Source organism: Mus caroli, chromosome 2, assembly GCF_900094665.2.
Source record: "Mus caroli chromosome 2, CAROLI_EIJ_v1.1, whole genome shotgun sequence".
In the NCBI taxonomy this organism is placed as follows: domain Eukaryota; kingdom Metazoa; phylum Chordata; class Mammalia; order Rodentia; family Muridae; genus Mus; species Mus caroli.
The window spans coordinates 74,722,878-74,742,826 of record NC_034571.1 but is presented as its reverse complement, the minus strand read 5'-3'; the positions used below and the strand labels follow the sequence as shown (position 1 = coordinate 74,742,826).

The window sequence follows — 19,949 nt, the reverse complement described above, 5'->3', positions numbered from 1 at the left end:
GACTTAGGTATGGTTAAGAGATGCTAAAAGAGACTGTAGAATTTATGTGCGGTTGGGCATTGCATTGTGGGAGTATCGTAGAGTATCACAGCAGGAAAGGATCTCAGAGGATAGGTAGCCCAACCCCTTTGTTGGGCTCAAGTTTCTCAAGAAGACACTGACAACACAGGGTATTGCAAAGACAACTGCTGCTAGGACTAGGGTTTGAATACATGCTCCTTGACATTAGGGCAAAAATCTTTCTAAAAAAATAGAGCTTCCACTCAGATCTCAGTAAAAAAATATTTATTGGTCAGTACCAATGATTATCACAGGGATCCACAGGGTTTCCTGGGCTAGCTCTTAAAAAGTATTGGGGATGTGAGGGGCAATGTCTTAATATTTAAGAAGAGTCAGTGGTTAGGAGAAGAAAGAGTGCACCCAGGGGAGATGAGGTGATTGTTCTCCTTTTCTAGAGTTCTCTAGAAAAGGTAGAATTTAGACTAGAAAGAACTCTGACAGGAGGCAGAGTATTTACTCACCACATAGGAGGAGGAAAAACTACTACAACAAAAACAAACATGTGTGGTTCAGGAAGGAAACACCAGGGATCAAAGTCCAGATTTTTAATCTGTTGTGAAATCTATAGCAAGAAATTCAGTTTCAAAAATGACTTACAACATGGAAGCTGTGAAAATCCTTATGTAAAGCATGGGCGAGATCTGTGTTCTTTGTCAGTGATTCCGCTCATTCCTTGAGGTGAGTTCTACTCAGTGGTAGAGGAGCAGAGACCAGGCTAGCGCATCAGGAAGAAGTGGCCCTCTGCCATTTCACTCATGATGTAATTGACCATGGACTGGTCCCCATGACTGTTGCAAAGTCTGTAGATATGACAAGTAAAAGATATGCTAGTGCTAGCACGGCATCCCTTTTTCCTTTTCTGCTTTGGGGGTTCTGTTCAAGATCTGGGTGATTTTCCAGGAGAGTACCACTGTACATCTCACCTTTCATGTTCAATATATCAAGCAAAATGAAAGGTAGGAAATGACTTCACTGAAGCCCTCATACCTTTGGACTTGGTGGAAAGTGGGACAACAAAACTTAAAGGTGCAGAGTTCTTTAAGCAAATGTCTGAATACAGTAACACAAGCTAAAGTGCTGTTTGGTCCTTCCTTTCCATTTGTTACTTAACACTTCCTGAAATATGTAACTTGTGATATTATATTTCATTAAAATCTGTTTAATGAAATAACAGCACACACTTCTTCCCAGACTGACATGACTTGACACAATGCAGATAAAGTGACCATTTGCAGATAAATTCATTTTCCATTGTTTGGGTGGGTAGCTGAGTATCCACTGGCCTTCTAACATTGCATGTCTGGGACTTCAGCATCACAGACAGAGAGCAAACTGTTTACTTGGTTTCCATAGTGATTAAGAGAATACACCATGATGCTCTCAGGGTGCTTCTGGCTGGGACTATCACAAAGGTGGATCCATGTCTTTCACTAAACACAATAATTAAGACAGATGTTTCAGCCAGGTGTTTGAGCACATCCTCCCTTTTCACTGACTGTGAAGACCTCTAATCGTGCTGCGTCAATTTTTGTGCATGCATCAATATACATCTATATGCACACATATATGAAAAAAGTGTGAGTATATACATAAGCATGTATAAAGATATGTGGTGTGTACATATGTCTGTATACACGTATATGCGTGGATGCATAGTTTAAAATGCTAAGCAAAACAAGCTGCATTTAATTTACCACATTAGGAAAAAACAAATACTATTTCTGACCTTGGCCCTATTAAAAATCTTAATAAATTGTATTCAGCCTAGTTTATAAGAGATTTGGCCTGGTTATTTGCACCCCAGCTTTTACTATTTTGTGTAGATGGTTGTATTAATAAAAGTGATAGACTTTTGTAATTTACTTAACAATGAGTGCTTTTCATCTTACTGGATGCTACATTAAAATTGAATGCTAGAAAAAGGCCACTTCTTTTCCCCAAATCAAATTTAAATATTCTCTGGAAAGAATAAATGAAATCATATGCTTTGGGACCCATTGAGATGATTCAGCTTGTAGATGAGAAGCATGCTGCCTAGCTTAATGACCTGAGTTCAGTCTCCAGGACGTATATGGTAGGAGCAGAGAATCACTGCAATTTATTCTCTTAGGGATGTTCTCATTGCTTTCTTTGAGATGAATATTGGGCTCAAATGATGTGCTTAACATAAATGCAAGTCTGTCCGGACTCCCTTAGTCATTTAAATTTTAAAAATGTAAATTGAATACAATTAAAGTTACATTGGCTTTTCTGTGATCAGTGTAAAAAACCTTTAAGTTCTCCGGCTGATGACTGAGTCTTGAGTTTGAGGCAAATAATAATGTGGATTTAGAAGAAACTCAGCTTAATGCTAACTGCCACTATGTTGAGTTGTTTTCATTATGGTCATGAAAATATTCATCTCATATTATATTAAAAGGTTTATTTTCTATTTGTATGTGTGTGGGTGGTATCCATGCATTCGTGGGTACATATAGGTATGTGCCCAGAGTGTGAGTGCCTGTAGAGGTCACACTAGAGCACTAGGTTCCCAGAACCTGGAGCTCAAGATGGCTGTGGGTACTGCTAAGAAACTCCCCTGGAAAGGCAGTAAGTTCTCTTTACTGCTGAGCCAGCACACACGACTCACTTCTATTGGAAAGGTAGATGGACTTAGGAGATATAATAGTATAAACCATTACTATGGAGACAGAATGCCACTACAAATACAAAAGTCCCTCCAGGGAAATGTCAAAAATGTGTTATTGTTTATGTACTTTCCTATGGGACAAAGAAAACCAAGACATATGGTTATAGTAGAGTGTGCATTGGAGAGGTTTGCCTGTGGGTGTGAGTTTGAATGATCTCCATACTTAACTTATTGCCATGTAAGAAGTCATGTGAGTTCATGATTGAGTGCTTTTGCTAAGGATGGACACACTGATTTTGATGTTTCTCTATCAGTATATGTGCATGAATATATTATGAATATATAATTATCTGGCACCAATGGGAGGGAAGGCCCTTGGTCCTGTGAAGGATCGATGCTCCAGCATAGGGAAGGGAGGTGGGAGAGGGTGGGTGGGTAGGTGGACAATGTAAACAAAATATCCATATATATATATATATACATATATATCTATATGTGTATATATATATATATATAATCTTTTCATGTGGAGTTGTATAGGCATCATAATTTCTATGACAGTTTGTTTACAGGAAGAAAATAAGCACAAAAATCTCAAAAGAAACTACAGAATTTGATTAACATTATAACATCATTTTACAAGCAATGACACTGGAGTCCAGACTGGCAAGACATTTGCCCCAGAGTCACTACCAGACAGGGGTGGATCGCACACTTATTTTATCTTTGGTCCAATGCTCTCTCAGCCTGATTTTTACTTCCTGGTATGGATTAGAACTTCTTGATGAAATCAGTAGTTCTTATAAGTCTCATCGCCCTTTGGTGACAGAAAGAAGAAGGTGGTCTTATTTCTCTGAAGTGTTTGCACACGACTGCAAATAGCTCCCTACCTTTGAGACCTTAGATTAGGCTTTTTTTATGGATCATTCAACCAAAACCATGGCTACTCCCTACCTTTCCCTTTATGGCACGCACTTTTAAAACATTTTAATCATGCTCTTAGATGGCTCATTTAATTACATACTAAACCTTGGTTCTGAAATTTAATGACCTCGTCCTGGGCCACCAGGAGCTTAAATAACAATTCAAGAAAGTTTTCAAAATAATTTACCTTGAGGAACTAGAATTTCTGCTCTCTGTAACTTGGGCTACTGTTCACAGAGTTAATGCCTCAGGTTCTAATGAAAGAATGCTCACAAATTGGTTCATGGTTTTCTTTTCTCCTTGTTTGTTTTCTCTCTTGTTATAAAATTAAAAATCCCACATACTATAAAATATTATGCACCCAGACTATTTGGGTTTATTTATTTACCTGTCTTTTTATTTGTATGTACATGTGTTTGTGTCTTGTTCTCTCTTTGGTAGTGTTATTTTCATAGATAAAGAGCTGCATTTCAGGACAGCAGCGTCTGGGTACATTTTCACTAATACACTTGAGCAATGCTTGTTTTGCTAACTTCTGGGCTCTGGCCAACACACAGGGACTTCTATCAGTTGAAATGACATTTTCAACCTCTGCCTGAGTGTAGATTATTAGGTTGTGAGTGTCCAAAAACCGATGTCTTGTCCCCACACTTCATCCAGTGTGAAAGCAACATTGTAAAATAATTGTAATCTCTTGAAGCAAAGCCAGCTGTGTAACTTCAGCCCATCATTCCTCAGTAATTCATACACAGTTCTTATTTTAACAGAACCGGCTTGTAGAAGGCACTCACTTGGGACTGCTTAGCCAGCTGTACAACTTTTATTTTGAAGAAAAAAAAGTTGAGCCTCAGAACAGGCTGTTTTAAAGACAGGGAGGGACTTAGCCTTGCCGGCTTGTCCAGCACATGGAGGGAGAGCTCTCATGGCTGCAATAACTTAGGGGGAGCTCCCACCTGGGTATCGATTGGGGTAGGAAGGTTTCTGTTTGTTTTCTTCTGTTTCTGAGGGTCCTGTGTGTTTCCCTTGCCTGTATCAACGTGACTCTTGGTGGGTTTTGCACACCCTACTCGGTGGGGGAGTGCCCCAACGTGCCTGTCTTATGTGGCCTCTATGGACACACTGCCCAGCTGGCAGAGAACAGGGAAGTTTTCTCCCAGCACCCAAAAAGAGAAAGAGGAAACTCCTTTTTCCTTCTGGGATCCTTGCTGCACAATAACTTCCACATTCTCTCCCCCCCGGATTTCTGGAGCGCTTTCCAGGAAGAAGTTAAATCTTCATCTTTAAATGGATGAGTATGTCACAATCAGGAAGAAACACCTCCAAAGACCCATCTTTCGGTAAGTCCTGTTGCATCCCAGGTGGCTCCGGGGCTGTCAGCCACAATGGTCTCTGTCCTTCATCTTCAACCCGGAGGAATGTGGCACGAAACAACAGCAGAGCAGCAAAGGGTGCCTGGAGTTTAACTTCATGCACACTGAAGAAATCCTTTTATTTTCTACTCCCTGAAGCTCGGTACATAAACTCTTTATCAATTCTTCAAAATATGCTTTAAAAACATATTTAGCTGCTCAAGCACATGAGTGACATAGCACTGGGAAAACTTTGAAACGTTGTGCAATCTCTCCCTGTTGCTCAGTGCCGCTGCACACTTTACTAATTGGCTAATACTGTGCTTGGTTCTTTGAACTGATTATACTCAAGGGCAGGGTTTCTGCGCTATAAATGCTATGTCTTTCTGAAGTAATGTGCTCTGAGATAAATTTGAATTTGATAGCTACTGTGCTGGAGTGTATCTTTTCTAGATCCTTTGGGAATATTAGGCAAGCAGTTAGACAGGAGTAGGTCAAAGAGGAGGACTGTAGCATATAGAATGTGTAACCAGGAAAATATGGGCATAGTGTAATAAGTTCGGCTAAACTTTATTTCGTGTGTGTGTGTGTGTGTGTGTGTGTGTGTGTGTGTGTGCGCGCGCGCACGTGTGAATGCTTATTCTCTGGCGCAGCACTGATTCCTAATTATTTTTAGCTGGATTGTTTAGTTATCTGTTACATACTTTAGAATTCAACTTTGAGAATGAATGGTTTTTAAGTAGGTGGAAAATGAACACATAATTTCTGCTTTTAAGACAAAGGTCTTAACCATTAACTTATTATTATTTTCCTTGAAAATATTGTAAGGATACAGAAAATAGTAAGTGTTAACAATAGTAGATGCTAACTTCAAGCTGTAGCCACTAGTTGTTGATCTAGGGTTAAATCCAGAATAATAGAAATCTATAGAACAGGCCTTATTATTACTTCATCCTGAATATGAGTGGATCTAAAAGAGTGAAATTACATAAAGTCTGTGCATTTTATGCACTAAGTAGATTTTTTTTTTACAGTCTCATTAAAAGAAATAGAATACCTTGGTAATGCATGACACAGTTACAATATAAATCTGTTTTAAAACATTTTGAAGGTAAATTACACTTAAATCCAATATGGACTTAGGTATAATTCATATCTACTTAAATGTGTAGCTGTAAATACTGCAAAGCAACTGCTGTAATTGTAACTGTTCATAAATCCCAAATTATCCTCAAAATGCATATTCACCTCAGTGGTCTTCCAACCCTATATAATTAAATAATTTATACAATAATATATTAATACATTATTTTCTATTTTCTCTCAAGTTCATAGTAGTTACAGGAACTGTTCAAACTGGAATCTACTTTTTGTTCAGAAGGCAAGGTGTGTTGGACAGAGGCAGACCTACCTGGCCATCTTTTCTGTGTATTAATCCCATGTGGGAGTTTGGGGGATGGAGGCAGATGGTTTGGTGCCAAAGCCTCTATACTCATTGTAAGTTATGTGCTCAGGTGTTCCTTGCTGGTGGGCTTCACCCTATCTATAGCTACAATATTTAAATACAAAGCACTCGCTCTTTGTTAAAAGTAAGATTTTTCTTTTGTGCCATAATAATTAGAATAAAACATGGTGAATTTAGATATTTTCTTCGTGTTCCTGGTGATCTGGATGAATCCTCCTGATTAGTACCAAGAGGTTGTACTTTCACTTAGGCAGTTGTTTCCAGAAAGTGAAGGAAAGTGAGATCGACAGGCACGTGGGCACTGCCATTACTGTTACTATGCATGGTGAAGACGTGATAGAGGAACATGACAGTTTAGTGTAGTTAGCCATACTTCCTTAGAGCAGTTGGGTACCGGTTTCCTCAAAGCTATTTGTGGTTTTAGGCAAGCTGGCAATTGAGGCAAACTCCAGTCTTCAGCAATTTGCCCTATCTTATGGTTCTTCTCTGGGTACCTTGTCCCTTAGACATTGTATATATTCCGAGTCTCACATTGGAACATCTTTTTTGCAGGCCTAGCTTTTCTTCTTAGAGAACTGTTCCAGATGTTTCTTACTCAGTGTATTTCTGCCTGTTTCTGCACTCCTCAAGGGCTTTGCCTCTGGTGATTAGTCCACTTGGTAAGGGGATCTGTTTCGTATGTGCCATTAGGGCCACATAAATTTAAGAGAACTTCCATGAATGTGATATCCTAGCTGCTTATAAATAATTCATTAAAAGTTTAGCAAGATAGGTAAGGTATGGAACTTTCATTCTAAAATTCCAAATTTCTTTATGTAGGATGGCTTCTCCTGAATAACTTGTGGTTCTAATCCAGCTGACCTGTACTTCTCTGGCAGACTTTGAGTTCAGTTAGAGATATTATCATGTATATGCGAGCATAACACTCAAATAGGAGAACACAACAGGGGGGGAATAGTACCCTGGGGAGACATATTGGGGATAAATTAAATGATCTTAGAGAAAAGATGCAAAATTAGTTTAAAATTCTTTTTCTTGAGACAGTTAAAGTCAATTTTTACATCAGCATAATTATTATAGATTTAAGAAAGTAAAAACTGTTCATTAAATAGGAAAATATAAAAAGGCCCTGGAATAATGCATAGTATACTCTGACATCCCATGGCTGGACTAAGAAGAGTCTGACATAACTTAAATCCTGTCTCTAAGAATGTACAGATATTATACAATGAGAATTCTCAAAGTATTTCTCATAGTAAGGCTATCAAATCATTCTTACAAAGGTCATCCTTGGAATGAGAATATATATTTATATACATCTCCACACTATGTGAGCCAAGGAACAAAAGCAAAACTTCTCTAGTGGCCAAGGCAGAATTCGTATCATCTTGTTCGTGAATAGTGTGTAGATCTTTGGGGTGAGCCCTGAGGATTTGAAAATAATGTTTCCTGAATATACAGCATGGTTCTTGAGGTGTCCTTACAGAGAAAAGACAAATCTTTACTTCCAGAGGAAATAAGATATGATAATTTTTTCAGGAAGGAAATAACACCACAAAACAGATATTCATGTGCTCCCAGTCAACAACACAAGTTTGTGCCCCTCAATATTTACAGGAGAAAGGTACAGGGGGTCATTAAAATCCAAGAGGTAACCCAACCATTAGGCAGAGAGACATTCTACACACACATGACTGTAGGCCTTTAAACTTCTCTTTCTGTATCAGCAAAGGGAATTTTCTCTGGGGTCTGATAACTGACATTTCTATCTCTTCCTTGTTTATCATCTTATTGAGAACCGCCTATTTATGTTTTTATATTACAAAATTTAGTACAATCACATGGAAGACCCATGTATAACTCTAGCAAAATAATTGCTGGAAACATTTTCTGTATTATCAAATTCATATTGTTTTGTAAGCTTTTTCCAGTATCATATGATGAACCAACCTTAGACTCTGATACCAAGAAAACTTTCTCCTAAAATGCTTTAACCTTAAAAACTGTAAAACTAAGTTCTTTGAATATCTTTGTCACGTAGAGGATAAGTGTGAGTTTTTGCTGTGAGATCAGCCCCTGGTTCACTTCACACATTTTCCCATTAAATTTTATTGCATGTGAATTTTTCCCATTGTAATTCATAAAAGTGGACAGTTAATGTGAATTGTAAGGATTCTTGTAGGTTAAACATTTGTGTTGTTTGTAAGCAACAACCTTTGAACCTCTTTCAGGATTCCAAATTGAGTGAGTTATTTTTTGTGGGGATTTTCCATTAGGAGTACCATTTAAAAAAGTCATAAACAAAATCAAATTACACAAATAGTTCTTCATCAGCCTTAGCAATGAGAACTGCTCTATTCATCTGGGATCTGAGACACTAAAGGGTGGTGCTGCCAGGGCCAAAGACTAATGAAAATCGGGTTGAGATCTTCCCAGTCTCCCAGCCCATAGAACATGTTGTTTCTTCTCTTTATGTGTTTTCAAAAGTTTTATTTTTACAAGTATCTGTTAGCAGTGGAACTCTGAGTGTGTTTTTGGCACACATGTTCCGTTCACATAGAAATGTCGAATCTAGTAGGATGGAATGAGGAAAACTATAAAAAGATCCTAATTCTGTTTGTTGGCCTACTGGGTAACTTCTGCGGTTTATGATTTAAAAAAATAATATTACAAAATAAGATACATGTCCATTTGAAATATATACCACATATTTAATATGAAAAATACTTTTGAGTACAATCATTGTTGTTTATTCCCACGGTTTAGTGTATAAACACTTCTATCAAGGCCCACTTATAAGTAGGACCCCATGTTACACATTCTTATATTATATGGCAGGGACACCTGACTACATTAGTTTTTTCTCTTGGCAAGGTGTCCAGATAAAACTCAGTAATTCTGATATTTCTGAGAGATACATTTCCTGCAGAGCTTTTGGTACAACTAAAAATAACTTGAACAAATAGTGTAAATCATAAAAAACTCACTTGAAAATTTAAAGGACTTATGATGCATTATTGGATGTTTTTGTTTTATAAATACTTAAGTATTTGGTATCATCTAATTGGAATCCTTTTTGAGCACCTTCCTTCCTTACCACAGAAATATATACTTTTGAAAAAATACATTGTAAAATCTTATCAGAGTATAGGAAGTCACATAGAAAATAACTAAGTATTAATGACAACTGATGAAATAGTATAATATATTAAATATCCTTTTTATCCAAAATGTTTCTATAGGATGTGGCTCTATATGAATCACATATAAATTATAACATAAACACAATATCATTCTGTATTTGTAAATATATTTTCTCATTTTTGCCTATAAGCTATGTTTATAAATGTGTTTAGTAATAAAAGAAAGATCCAGGCATACTGATAACATGAGACCCTATCTCAAAAACAGAGAGCAGGAGCAATAGAGAAAGCCAGTATGAGAACTGGCAAGGGAGATAGTCACTGAAAAGTTAGCATTAGAGTTTTCAAAAATGGAGATGCTGTTCTTCTAATGTAGCTAATAAATAAAATAGCTTTCCATTTCCAATTAAGGTTTTTACTTTTTGCTTTTAAAGTAGAAAAAAAACTATAAAACAGAGATGTGTGTGTGTGTATGTGTGTGTGTGTATGTGTGTGTGTGTGTGTGTGTGTGTGTGTGTGTGTGTGTATGTGTGTGTGTATGACTGCCTGGCCAAGCTTGGTGCTAATGTGGAAGCCAGAGGTTGACATAAGCTATTTTTTTCTAAAGCTCTCTACTTTATATTTTGAGAAGGAGTGTCTCATTGACCCTAGAGTTCACCATTTTAACTAGACTTGGTGGCCAATGAACCCTTGGGGTCTACCTGTCTCTTCCCACCAGTACTGGAGTTACAGGCATATGCCAGCACATATGGCTTCTTGTGGGTTCTGTTGGTCCAAAATCAGATCTTCACACTTGTGCACAAAGCACTTTTATATCCTGAGAAATCTCTCCAGTACCAAGAAATGAATGTAAGTTTGGGAAAACTGTAGATTGGTTCTAAACCTGTGGGTCGTGACCCCTGTCTGGGGATGACCCTTCCACAGGGGTCACCAAAACCATCATACATGTTACATATTTTCATTATGATTCATAACAGTAGGAAATACAGTTATGAAGTAGCAAAGAAATAATTTTAGATTGGGGGGATATTATCACAACATGGAGAACTGTATTAAAGGGTCACAGCATTAGGAAGTTTAAGAACCACTGCTATAGAGTATGATGCTACTCAACCAAGCAGATCTATTCTAAAATTGATATTTAGTAAAAATTAATCTTCCTGTTAACATCTTTAAGGGTGTTCTGGCTGCTAGCTAAAGGTCATTGTATTTAGAGGACAAGAGGTTGATACAAATTGATCTTTAATATGAATTATAAAAGTCAAAGCAAAACAAGTAATGGTTATCATTAAAAATAATTGGACATTAGTGTGCCTATTTATTTTCCTACTCATACTGGAAGTTGCTTTAATTTTTAAGTGCTCAATATCTATTGATAAACTGTAGTTTATTATATATTTTAACTTGCCATTGCTGTTTTTATCAGAGGCCTTAATAATAATACTAAGAAATAACTGTTATCCAATACTCTGTCGGGAAATGTATGCACGCACTACTCTAGACAATACCATGATAGGGATGACGTTCAAAATGAATGATTTAAGCTATGGCGCCACGAACCAGGAGCAGATTGAAGCATGGGAAAGTGTTCCCTTCTCAGCTGTGCACATCTTGTTTCACGGGCTAGACAGCTTGCTGATGCTTGAGGTTATTTTGGGAGTTTGGTATGACTTAGAAATGGCTTTTCAAAGATCTGGAATGTTTGAAATGAGGAAAATCAAGATTATGCCTGTAGAATAATCTATTTAATGGTCTCACATCATCTGGAAATTCTTACATTTTGAATAATTAGCCTTCTGTGGATTTTGTTTAAGTAAAAATCAGGAACAGAAAGTCATACCAATGGATGCTTGTTAAAAGATGACCCATGGGTCTGTAGACGGGGGATAACTTTAAAGATGTCTGCAGTATTTATAAACCAAGCCTCTTCAGTTTTGTGCCTGGACATAGCATAGTTTTGACAGTTTGTTCTCATGGGAAATCTTTAGTTTATTTACGAGTTTGATTACGGCTGCTTGGACATGAGCTCTAATTGAGGAAAATCCAACATTTCCTGAACTGGAGCTGCTGGAAGTGGAAAGCCTCCCAGTGAGTGCATCAGAAGGAATGAGCGCTCTTCTCTGTGGGTTAGCTTTGTACTTCCTACTCCTGTCCTCCCAGGGCCTTACTTTTTCTTATGAAGAGGCTTGATTTCATAGTTAGATTAGTATCCATTTCCAGTGTTTTTGTGACTCAAGACTGGTATCTTAGGATGGTATTTTTAGAAAAGGTGTGTGTGTGTGTGTGTGNGTGAGTGTGTGTGTGTGTGTGTGTGTGCCTGTATGTGTGTGTAGATATGCTTGTCTATGTACACATGTGTACATAGGTGTGCTTGTCTGTGTATGTGTGTGTGTATGTGAGAGAGAGAGACAAAGTTTATGCGTGTATGTAGGCATGCTTGTCTGTGTACGTGTGTGTGTGTGTGTGTGTGTGTGAGAGAGAGAGAGAGAGAGAGACAGAGAGAGAGACAGAGAGAGAGAAAGAACAAGCAAGTAAGCAAGAGAAAGTTTATGTGTGTGTAGGTATGCTTGTCCTTGGTGCATATGTACAGACCATTTGTTGACTATTATTAATTAATTAATTAATTAACTTATTTGTTGTTGACTCTCCACTTTATTGTGTGAGGCCTGGAGCTTCCTGTTCTGTAGAGGTTGGCTGGACAGTGAGTTCCAGGTTCTGCCTGTCTCATTGCCCTAGTGCTGCACTTACAAACATGAGCTCTCACCCCTGACATTTTACCATAAAGCGAGAATTTGAATTTGGCTTCTTGTGTTCACTGAGCCAACTCCTCAGTCCTAGAATAAATTTTTAAATAGATATTTGCTGGTTCTGTATTTCCTGATCAGCTGTATATAGGCAGAGAGAATTATGCGCTTTAGCATAAAGTTACTTCAGCTTTTAAAAAAAATTACAATTTAATTTGACTGTTCTCAGGATCAAAGAGTTTGGAACAAATTGATTACAAATCCACAATAATGAAAGAGTAAAGCTGTGTCTGTCATTAACACAGGACAGTGACAATTTTATGGGTTCCAATTGAGGAAAGAACAGAAAGTCTTACAAGATCAACTCACTTTTAAGTTACATCATTAAAACAAAAGCTTGGAAAAAGTAGGCGTATGTGAAAATCTGTGAGCAACTGCTTATTAGAGATCTCCAGCAAAGATGCCAACTGATGATGTTTCCTCTGACAGCGAGGTTTCCGTGGTACACATTAAACCAAAGGAGTTTTTCAGATTTATAGGACCACGGCACAGCACTCGTTATTTGGTTGAGCTGATTCTGGCTGTTTGTAACTGTCAGATCTTGTGGTATTTTCATCTGCATCCTTTTGACACATTTCCTCCAAGTTCTATCGTAATTACATAAATGAGGGATTGACTTTCCTAAAAACATTAATATATATATATATATATATATATATATATATATATATATATATTATTCCTAAGGCTAGAATCAAAATAGAGTCAATTGTAAAATCTCTCATAACTTTTAGGAGATCATGACTCATATGTAAGAAAGTGCTTCCCCCAAGGCTTCAAATGCATTCAGCACAGTCTTTCAGATAAATATGTAAATAAGTATTTGTGTTGATCAATAGCAGAAGACATTTGCTTTCTTGTTTTTAAAATCACTTAAAGAGGGGCTGGAAAGATGGCTCCTTGTGTAAGATCTTTTGCTGCTCTTGCAGAGGACCAGTGTTTGGTTCTCAGCACCCACATGGTGGTTCATGGCCATTCATAGTTCCAGCTCCAGAGGATTTGGCATACTCTTGAACTCCTCGGGTACTGCATTTATGTAGTACATGTATATATGGAGAGTGAAGTCACTCATACACAGAGAATAATATAAAGTAAAAAGTAATATCACTGAATGGGGGCTGGAGAGACAGCTCAGCATTTAAGAACTCTTGCTGCCAAAGAGGACCCAGGTCAATCAATAACTGAAGATGATAGTATCATCTATTACTGTTTGTAAATATTCCCAAAATTTAATGCTTAACATGACTCTTATCTTGGAGTAGAGGTAAGGTAAGGGAAAGAAGGGTCCCACTGATTTTCACAAGGCTGGACTTGAACTCAGTGGGGGATTTCTTGTGTACTTGTGGTCAAATGGAACATTTGCTCCATGGTGGCTGGTATAAGGGCCCTGGGCTACAGGATTTGGCTTTCTTGCATTTCATCTTTAACACCTCTCTATGGAATAGCCTGGGCAAATTCTCATCATCATTGTAGGATGCAGAAATGGGAACATTTCTTTTTTTTTTTTTGTAGGCTTCAAATGAATCTTATTGAGTCATGTTGCCATTGCTCATTGGGAAGATCAAGAAGCTACATAACAAGCTCAGGGAGGAGGCCATGATGCCAACAGACAGTACACACAAGAAAGTGCACGGGATTGGGTGAATTAGTGAAGTATGCTTTTTCTGAAGGTGCTTTTGTTTCTCTGATTATCCGGTTCCTTCATCCACCTAGAGTTTATTCATTCGCCGAAGGGATAATAGATCATCTAGTCTTCCAGGCTGTCAGGTTGCCTTAGTGATTACTGAGGTCAGGAAAAAATTATTAACAGAGCAGTGAGGTCCTGGTCAGTATTGGTTGGGTAATGGGTCAGATGGGGTGCACCTGACTCCCAGGTGACAGCATACCTGAGATTCTTAGCTAAAACCTTTTAATATGCTTAAAGTTTAAAGTAGTCTCACCTAATTGCCTAAAACAGGAGTTATTATCCTGATAGCAACTACCCATGTTTCCCCAGGTTCGTTTGAAAATGGATCCTTATTAAGGAACTTGCTAAGAAACCTGAGGAAATTCGTTATTTTAACGGAAGCTGCATAATTAATTATATGATTTTAGGTGATTCAATTATAATTCTACTAATCCAGTGACCTGAAAACTAAGTTTTGGAAGCAGCAACAGACACACAACTCTTTCATACAGATTTGATTTGTAGCTCAGTCACAGCCATAATGTGCATGTTTCTTGGTTTAAGGTTTAGTAATTTTTTTCAAATATGTTCTTTATATAATAGGCTTATGGTAATGATTTCCATTTCTGAACTGTCCCAAGGATCACTGCAAAAAGCAAATGTGTTGGTAAAAGCTACAAATTTAATAACCTCTCTTTTGAATTGGTGACACACAGACTGGGTGTTTTTGCCACTGTCAGATTCGCAGCTTACAAAACAAAACAGAAATAAACAAACAAAAAAGGGCTCCAGCATGAGCCTCTTACATTCAGGTTCACCAAGCCCTGGGATAGAAAGCTTTGATGTGTTTCTAAAGCTTTCCCAGTTCATGTTAGTTCAGAGCTTGATGTGGACTTGTTTCTTTGGATGATAGAATTAATACACTCTAGAAAAGGAACATCTGAAAATGTGCTTAATAACATCAGAAAATTATTGAAAACAGAAGCCATTTTTTCTCTTCCTCATCCAAAAAAAAAAAAAAAAAGTCTGAGCAGAACTGGGGACATGTATCTCTAATTCTAGTATCCAGTAGGCAAAGGCAGGAGAACTGTGTGTTTCACTGTGTGAGCCTGTCAGAAAAATTTATAAAAAAGTTTTTTTTTTAAATAAAAAAATCTGTTAGGCTTAGTACCTCTGATTATGATTTTCCTCTTAGAAATTCTTTTGTGTGTCTCTTTTTGTGCATGTGTTTGTTTGTGTGTGTTGGTACTCATGTGTGAATCTGAATGTGAGTGTGAAGGTGTCATAGCCTGTATGTAGAAGTCAGAGGACAACACTGGATAGCATGAGGACAAGATGTAGCTATGCGTGTCTCCTGGTTTCAATGGTGAATCTGTCAGGATTTGCCACCGGAGGATTTAGATTTAAGAAGGCTTACAAGATTAGGATTTTAATTGCTGCACCCAGTGATTGGGTTACCGTTGCTTCTGACCTAAGTTTATGTTGTGTTTTCCTTCACATGGTGGCTCGTCTGGGTTCCAGAGAGAAAGGTACCTGTGCCAAAGCATGGGTTTGCCAGATGTGCACCACAAAGGCTGTGGGGGATTTGAAGCATGGGGTTGGCGTGGTAGTGACCCGCCAGTGGGAACTTAGCGAGTTGGGTGGAGAGACTGTGGAGTTCTAAGTTAGAGTCTCCATGAGACAAAAACAGGCGGCCAGGGAAGAAAGTTGACAGCATAAGTGCAGGAACATACCAGTTCATTTTTAAATATTTCATGGGTGACAACATGGGTGAATAGGCTCTCTGTTGCTCTTCAGGTACACATGCTACGATGCCTTTCATTGAGTTTCTAGTCCTGCCCTGTTTCTATTTCCCAACTCTGTAGAGGTGCTGAGTTCAGAGATAGTTGAACTACTTACCGAGTCTACTTTTGTGTGACTTACAGGGATCTCAGTCCAGACTCTGATGTTTGTGTGGCAAATGCATTCACTGAATCATCTATCAATACCTCTCAGCTTAAAAAAATTCTTAAATATATTTTTATTATGTAGATCTACACAGGCTAGCAGGAACGCCAATGTAATAGTTCTCAGAGTTGGCTGTGGTGTCTTAAGATCATTGGAGACTCAGAAAGAAAAATCCAAATGTATAAATGTCTCAGTTACTTTTTCTGTTGCTTTGATAAAATTTCCCCGTGAAAGGGAAGAAATGGTTCTTTTGGCTCACAGTTCAAGGGAATGGTCCCTCCTGGAGAGGCTCTTGGCTTCAAGAGCCTGTGACACCTGCAGGACTGACATCCACAGTGAGGAAACAAGACAACAATGAGTGCAGGATTCAAGCCCACTAACTGTTTGCACACACTTTTAGAACTGGTGTTCCAACCTCAATAAAACTAATCCAGATAACACCTCACAGGCATGGCCAGAAGCTATCAGAGCCTAGATAATTGTCAGGATCCTCAGTGCCTTGTTTCCTTGTGGTTCTAGACCCTGTCACATTGTTAATATTAATCTTCCTAGCAGGTGCTGAAAGTAAGAATTTCTGGATAAGATGTAGGCATCGTTGTCTTCTTAAACTCTCTACTTTTTCTTCTATGTAGTCAACATTAATAACATTAGCCCTTAGAAGAGGTGCCTGGGCAATGTAGTAACAAGAAAGAAGGTGTCCCCCTTCAGAGTATCCTCCTTTGGAGAAAGAATGGGTTTCTGATGGGCAAGTAGGAGGAGGGAAGGGCACCCATGGGCTAGAAAGTGTTTGAGAAAGTTTTGTAACTGGGAGACTTCCTTACTGGCGAGCACTCAGCTGTGTGAGCATCCCTGGGTGAAGGAGACTGGCCAATAATTTGGAACAGACTAGAGAGCCAGGCAGTGGTGGCACACACTGTTAATCCCAGCACTTGGGAGGCAGAGGCAGGCAGATTTCTGAGTTCAAGGCCAGCCTGGTCTACAGAGTGAGTTCCAGGACAGCCAGGGCTATACAGAGAAACCCTGTCTCAAAAAACAAAATAAAACAAAACAAAACATATGAAACAGACTGGAGAGCTGACATTGACTACCTGCATTCTATAGATGTGTGTGGCCACTTTAGTGACATGATGTGAAACCTGCACTGGACTCAGTATTTCTAAAGTGTCATGTCCTTTTGTCCTAGGACACCACTGCCCTGACACACTAGGAACAAAGCACTATGCTATTGCTACTTGCTGCACCCACTTCCTTTTTAGAGTTTTGTAGAGGACCTTATTTTTATTTTGTTTAATAGTTCTCACAATGCATCCAGTTTGTAGTTCTCATTAATGTCCCTAGTAAGTGGCACTTGGAAGAAACTCTAGTTACCTCTACCTTACTCCCAAACATGTCTGATCCATTTTCCAAAACTCGCTCACCTTTGTTTTTCTCCTTTAACTAGCTGTTTTCTTATTTTTATTATCTGGAAGATAGTTTGACCTTTAGAAAAATATTAGATGTTTCCACAGCTAATATTTTTCCTCTCCTCTCAGAGAAACACAGTGGCCTAGCTGGAGAATAGTGAATGTTTATTATGTAACCATGATGGGGAAAGTTTTAAAAAAAAGGGAAGAAGAAATATTTTGAAAAGATTGAGAAACAGTGAACAATGTCACATTATTGAAACAGCTGAGGATAAATGAAGAAGTAACAGAGGGGAGTTCCGTGGGGACTGTCCTGCCCAGGTATCACTCAGAACACAAAGTAGGCAGCCTGTTACCCAGACCTTGAGTCTTTTCTCTTATTTCATCCTGAAAAGATTTTTTTCCCCAAGAATTACCTTTAATTCATACTTAATGAAAAACAGTTTAAAATCTGCAGATAATTCTGTGTGATCAGTAATAGCTTAAAATTGTGTGTAGACTCCTATATAATATATTTAAATAAAATTGTAATATGCCTGATTTATTATTAGTTTGCAAACAATCTTCATGAAATGTGAAGATGCCAGGTTCATGGCGAAGAAGCAAAAGTCCAGGGGGTCACAGGAAGCTAAAATAGATAAGTGTGTTTGCAATTACCAGCTTTATTTTCAGAGTTGATAGTGTTTGCAGGTGACACACAGTTACATGATTCTTCACTGAAGTATGTCCCCTCTTTGTTTCTAGCCAATGAAAATACTTGGGTTAAACCAAAACCAAAACCAAAGCCTTTGCTTTTCTGAATTGTGTAATGCACTTCATTTCCACGAAAGCTTTCTCTGGAACAGATGAAGAGGCAAACAAAAAGCCACAGTCATGTGATTTCCTGTGATAACTGTGCAAATGTGGATTTTACAGGACCCATATGATGCACCTACTAGGACCTCGGAGACACAGCGTACTGTCTCCAGATGAAGAAGGAGAAGGGGGGAAAAAGATAAAGTTCAGGCTGTTGCTTTGAAAGTGTTCCTAAACAGAAGAGATTTGTTGCTATCATAACCTAAACAACTCTCTCCCAAGCAGCAGAGAGACCCTGGAGATATGGGAGGGTGTGGCTTCCTGGATGTGCAACACAACCCTCAGTTGCACTATGACATCATTAATAGAAATGGCTACAGTTTAGAAGAAGCCAGTCTCTCCCATGATTGTTTTGTTTTGCTTTCTGTTTATTTGTCTTAAAGAGTTTATCTTATTGTAAATGTCTTGAAATGTCATGCTAAGAATGTCTAGCTGTCCAAGACAGACACAGATACTTAACACCCAACCTTTGGATTGAAGTCAGGGACTCCTGTTGTTGAATTAGGGAAAGGCTGGAAGAAGCTAACTAGTAGAGTGACCCCATAGGAAAACTAGCAGTCCCAACTAACCTGGACTCCTGAGAATTCTCAGACACTGAGCCACCAACCAGGAAGTATACACTAGCTGGTCCGAGCCCCCACCCCCACCCCCGACACATATATAGCAGAGGACTGCCTGGTCTGACCTCAGTGGGAGAAAACACACCTAACCCTCAAGAGACTTGAGGCCCCAGGAAGTGGGGAGGCCTAGATGGGAGAGGGCATCCTCTTGAAGACAGGGAGAGGAGGAATGGGATGACGAACAGGGAGGGTAGACTGTGAGGGTAGACTGGGAAGAGGATAAGGCCTGTTGGCCTGTAAAAATATAAAAGTAATATAAAGGGGTGGGGGGAGAGAAGAATGTCTTTTCTAAAGAGAAAACGTCTCACAATGTGTTAGGCAAACTGTAGAAACTTCTTGAAAGTTATTTCCTTTCTTTTAAGAATCAGCTATTGAGGAGGAGGAGATTAATTAGTGAGTAAGAGCACTTGCCTTGCAACCAGCGGACCTGAGTTCTAATCCCCACCGCCTCCTTCAAAAGCTGAATGTGACCACGCATACCTGTAACCTCATCAAGAAGGGACAGAGATTAGATTCTGGGAACTCAGGGGCCGGCCTGCCAAGCTGAAATGATGAGTTGCAGTTTGAATGAGAGATCTTATCTCAAGAATTCAATATGTATATATATCGAATATATATATGAATATATATTGAATATATATATATATATATATATATATATATATATGCACCCAACCTCTGTTTCCAGCCTCTACATTGACACACACAGACATGCATATGCATACACATATAACACACACACACACACACACACACACACACACTAAAAAGGGCAAGGTCAAATATTCAGAAATCTTTACTAAAACTCTCTATTTGCTACTGCGGAGTGGTAAAGGCATATTGTCTTAAAAAGCATTCCTTTCCTAGGGTGACACATTGTCCAATGTGCTTCCTTTAACAGCCACGCTACAGTAACAACAATTAAACTTGCTACTAAGTCAAAACATGGAAAACATTTCTGACCATATTCTGGAGCTAAGCATCGCTAAGGAAAGACCCCTGTGCTGCACTGGACAGGCAAACTCTCCTCATTCCTGTCTTTCAGCGCTCTACCCAACTGAGCTGGAAGCCAAGCTCCTGAGGT

General features: G+C 38.6%; 1 protein-coding gene across 7 annotated transcripts in view; it reads left to right on the top strand.

The window, feature by feature from the left end:
• Pde1a (phosphodiesterase 1A) overlaps positions 1–19,949 on the top strand; it is a 280,800-nt gene that overhangs the window by 82,029 nt on the left and 178,822 nt on the right. The window contains exon 1 of one of the 7 annotated variants that reach the window (XM_029470639.1): positions 4,493–4,950. The exons of the other annotated variants lie outside the window; for them this stretch is intronic. Coding sequence (XP_029326499.1) covers positions 4,898–4,950 — 53 coding nt within the window. The 5' untranslated portion in view covers positions 4,493–4,897. Of the gene's footprint in view, positions 1–4,492; positions 4,951–19,949 lie in introns of those variants that run through there. 7 annotated transcript variants of the gene reach the window in all.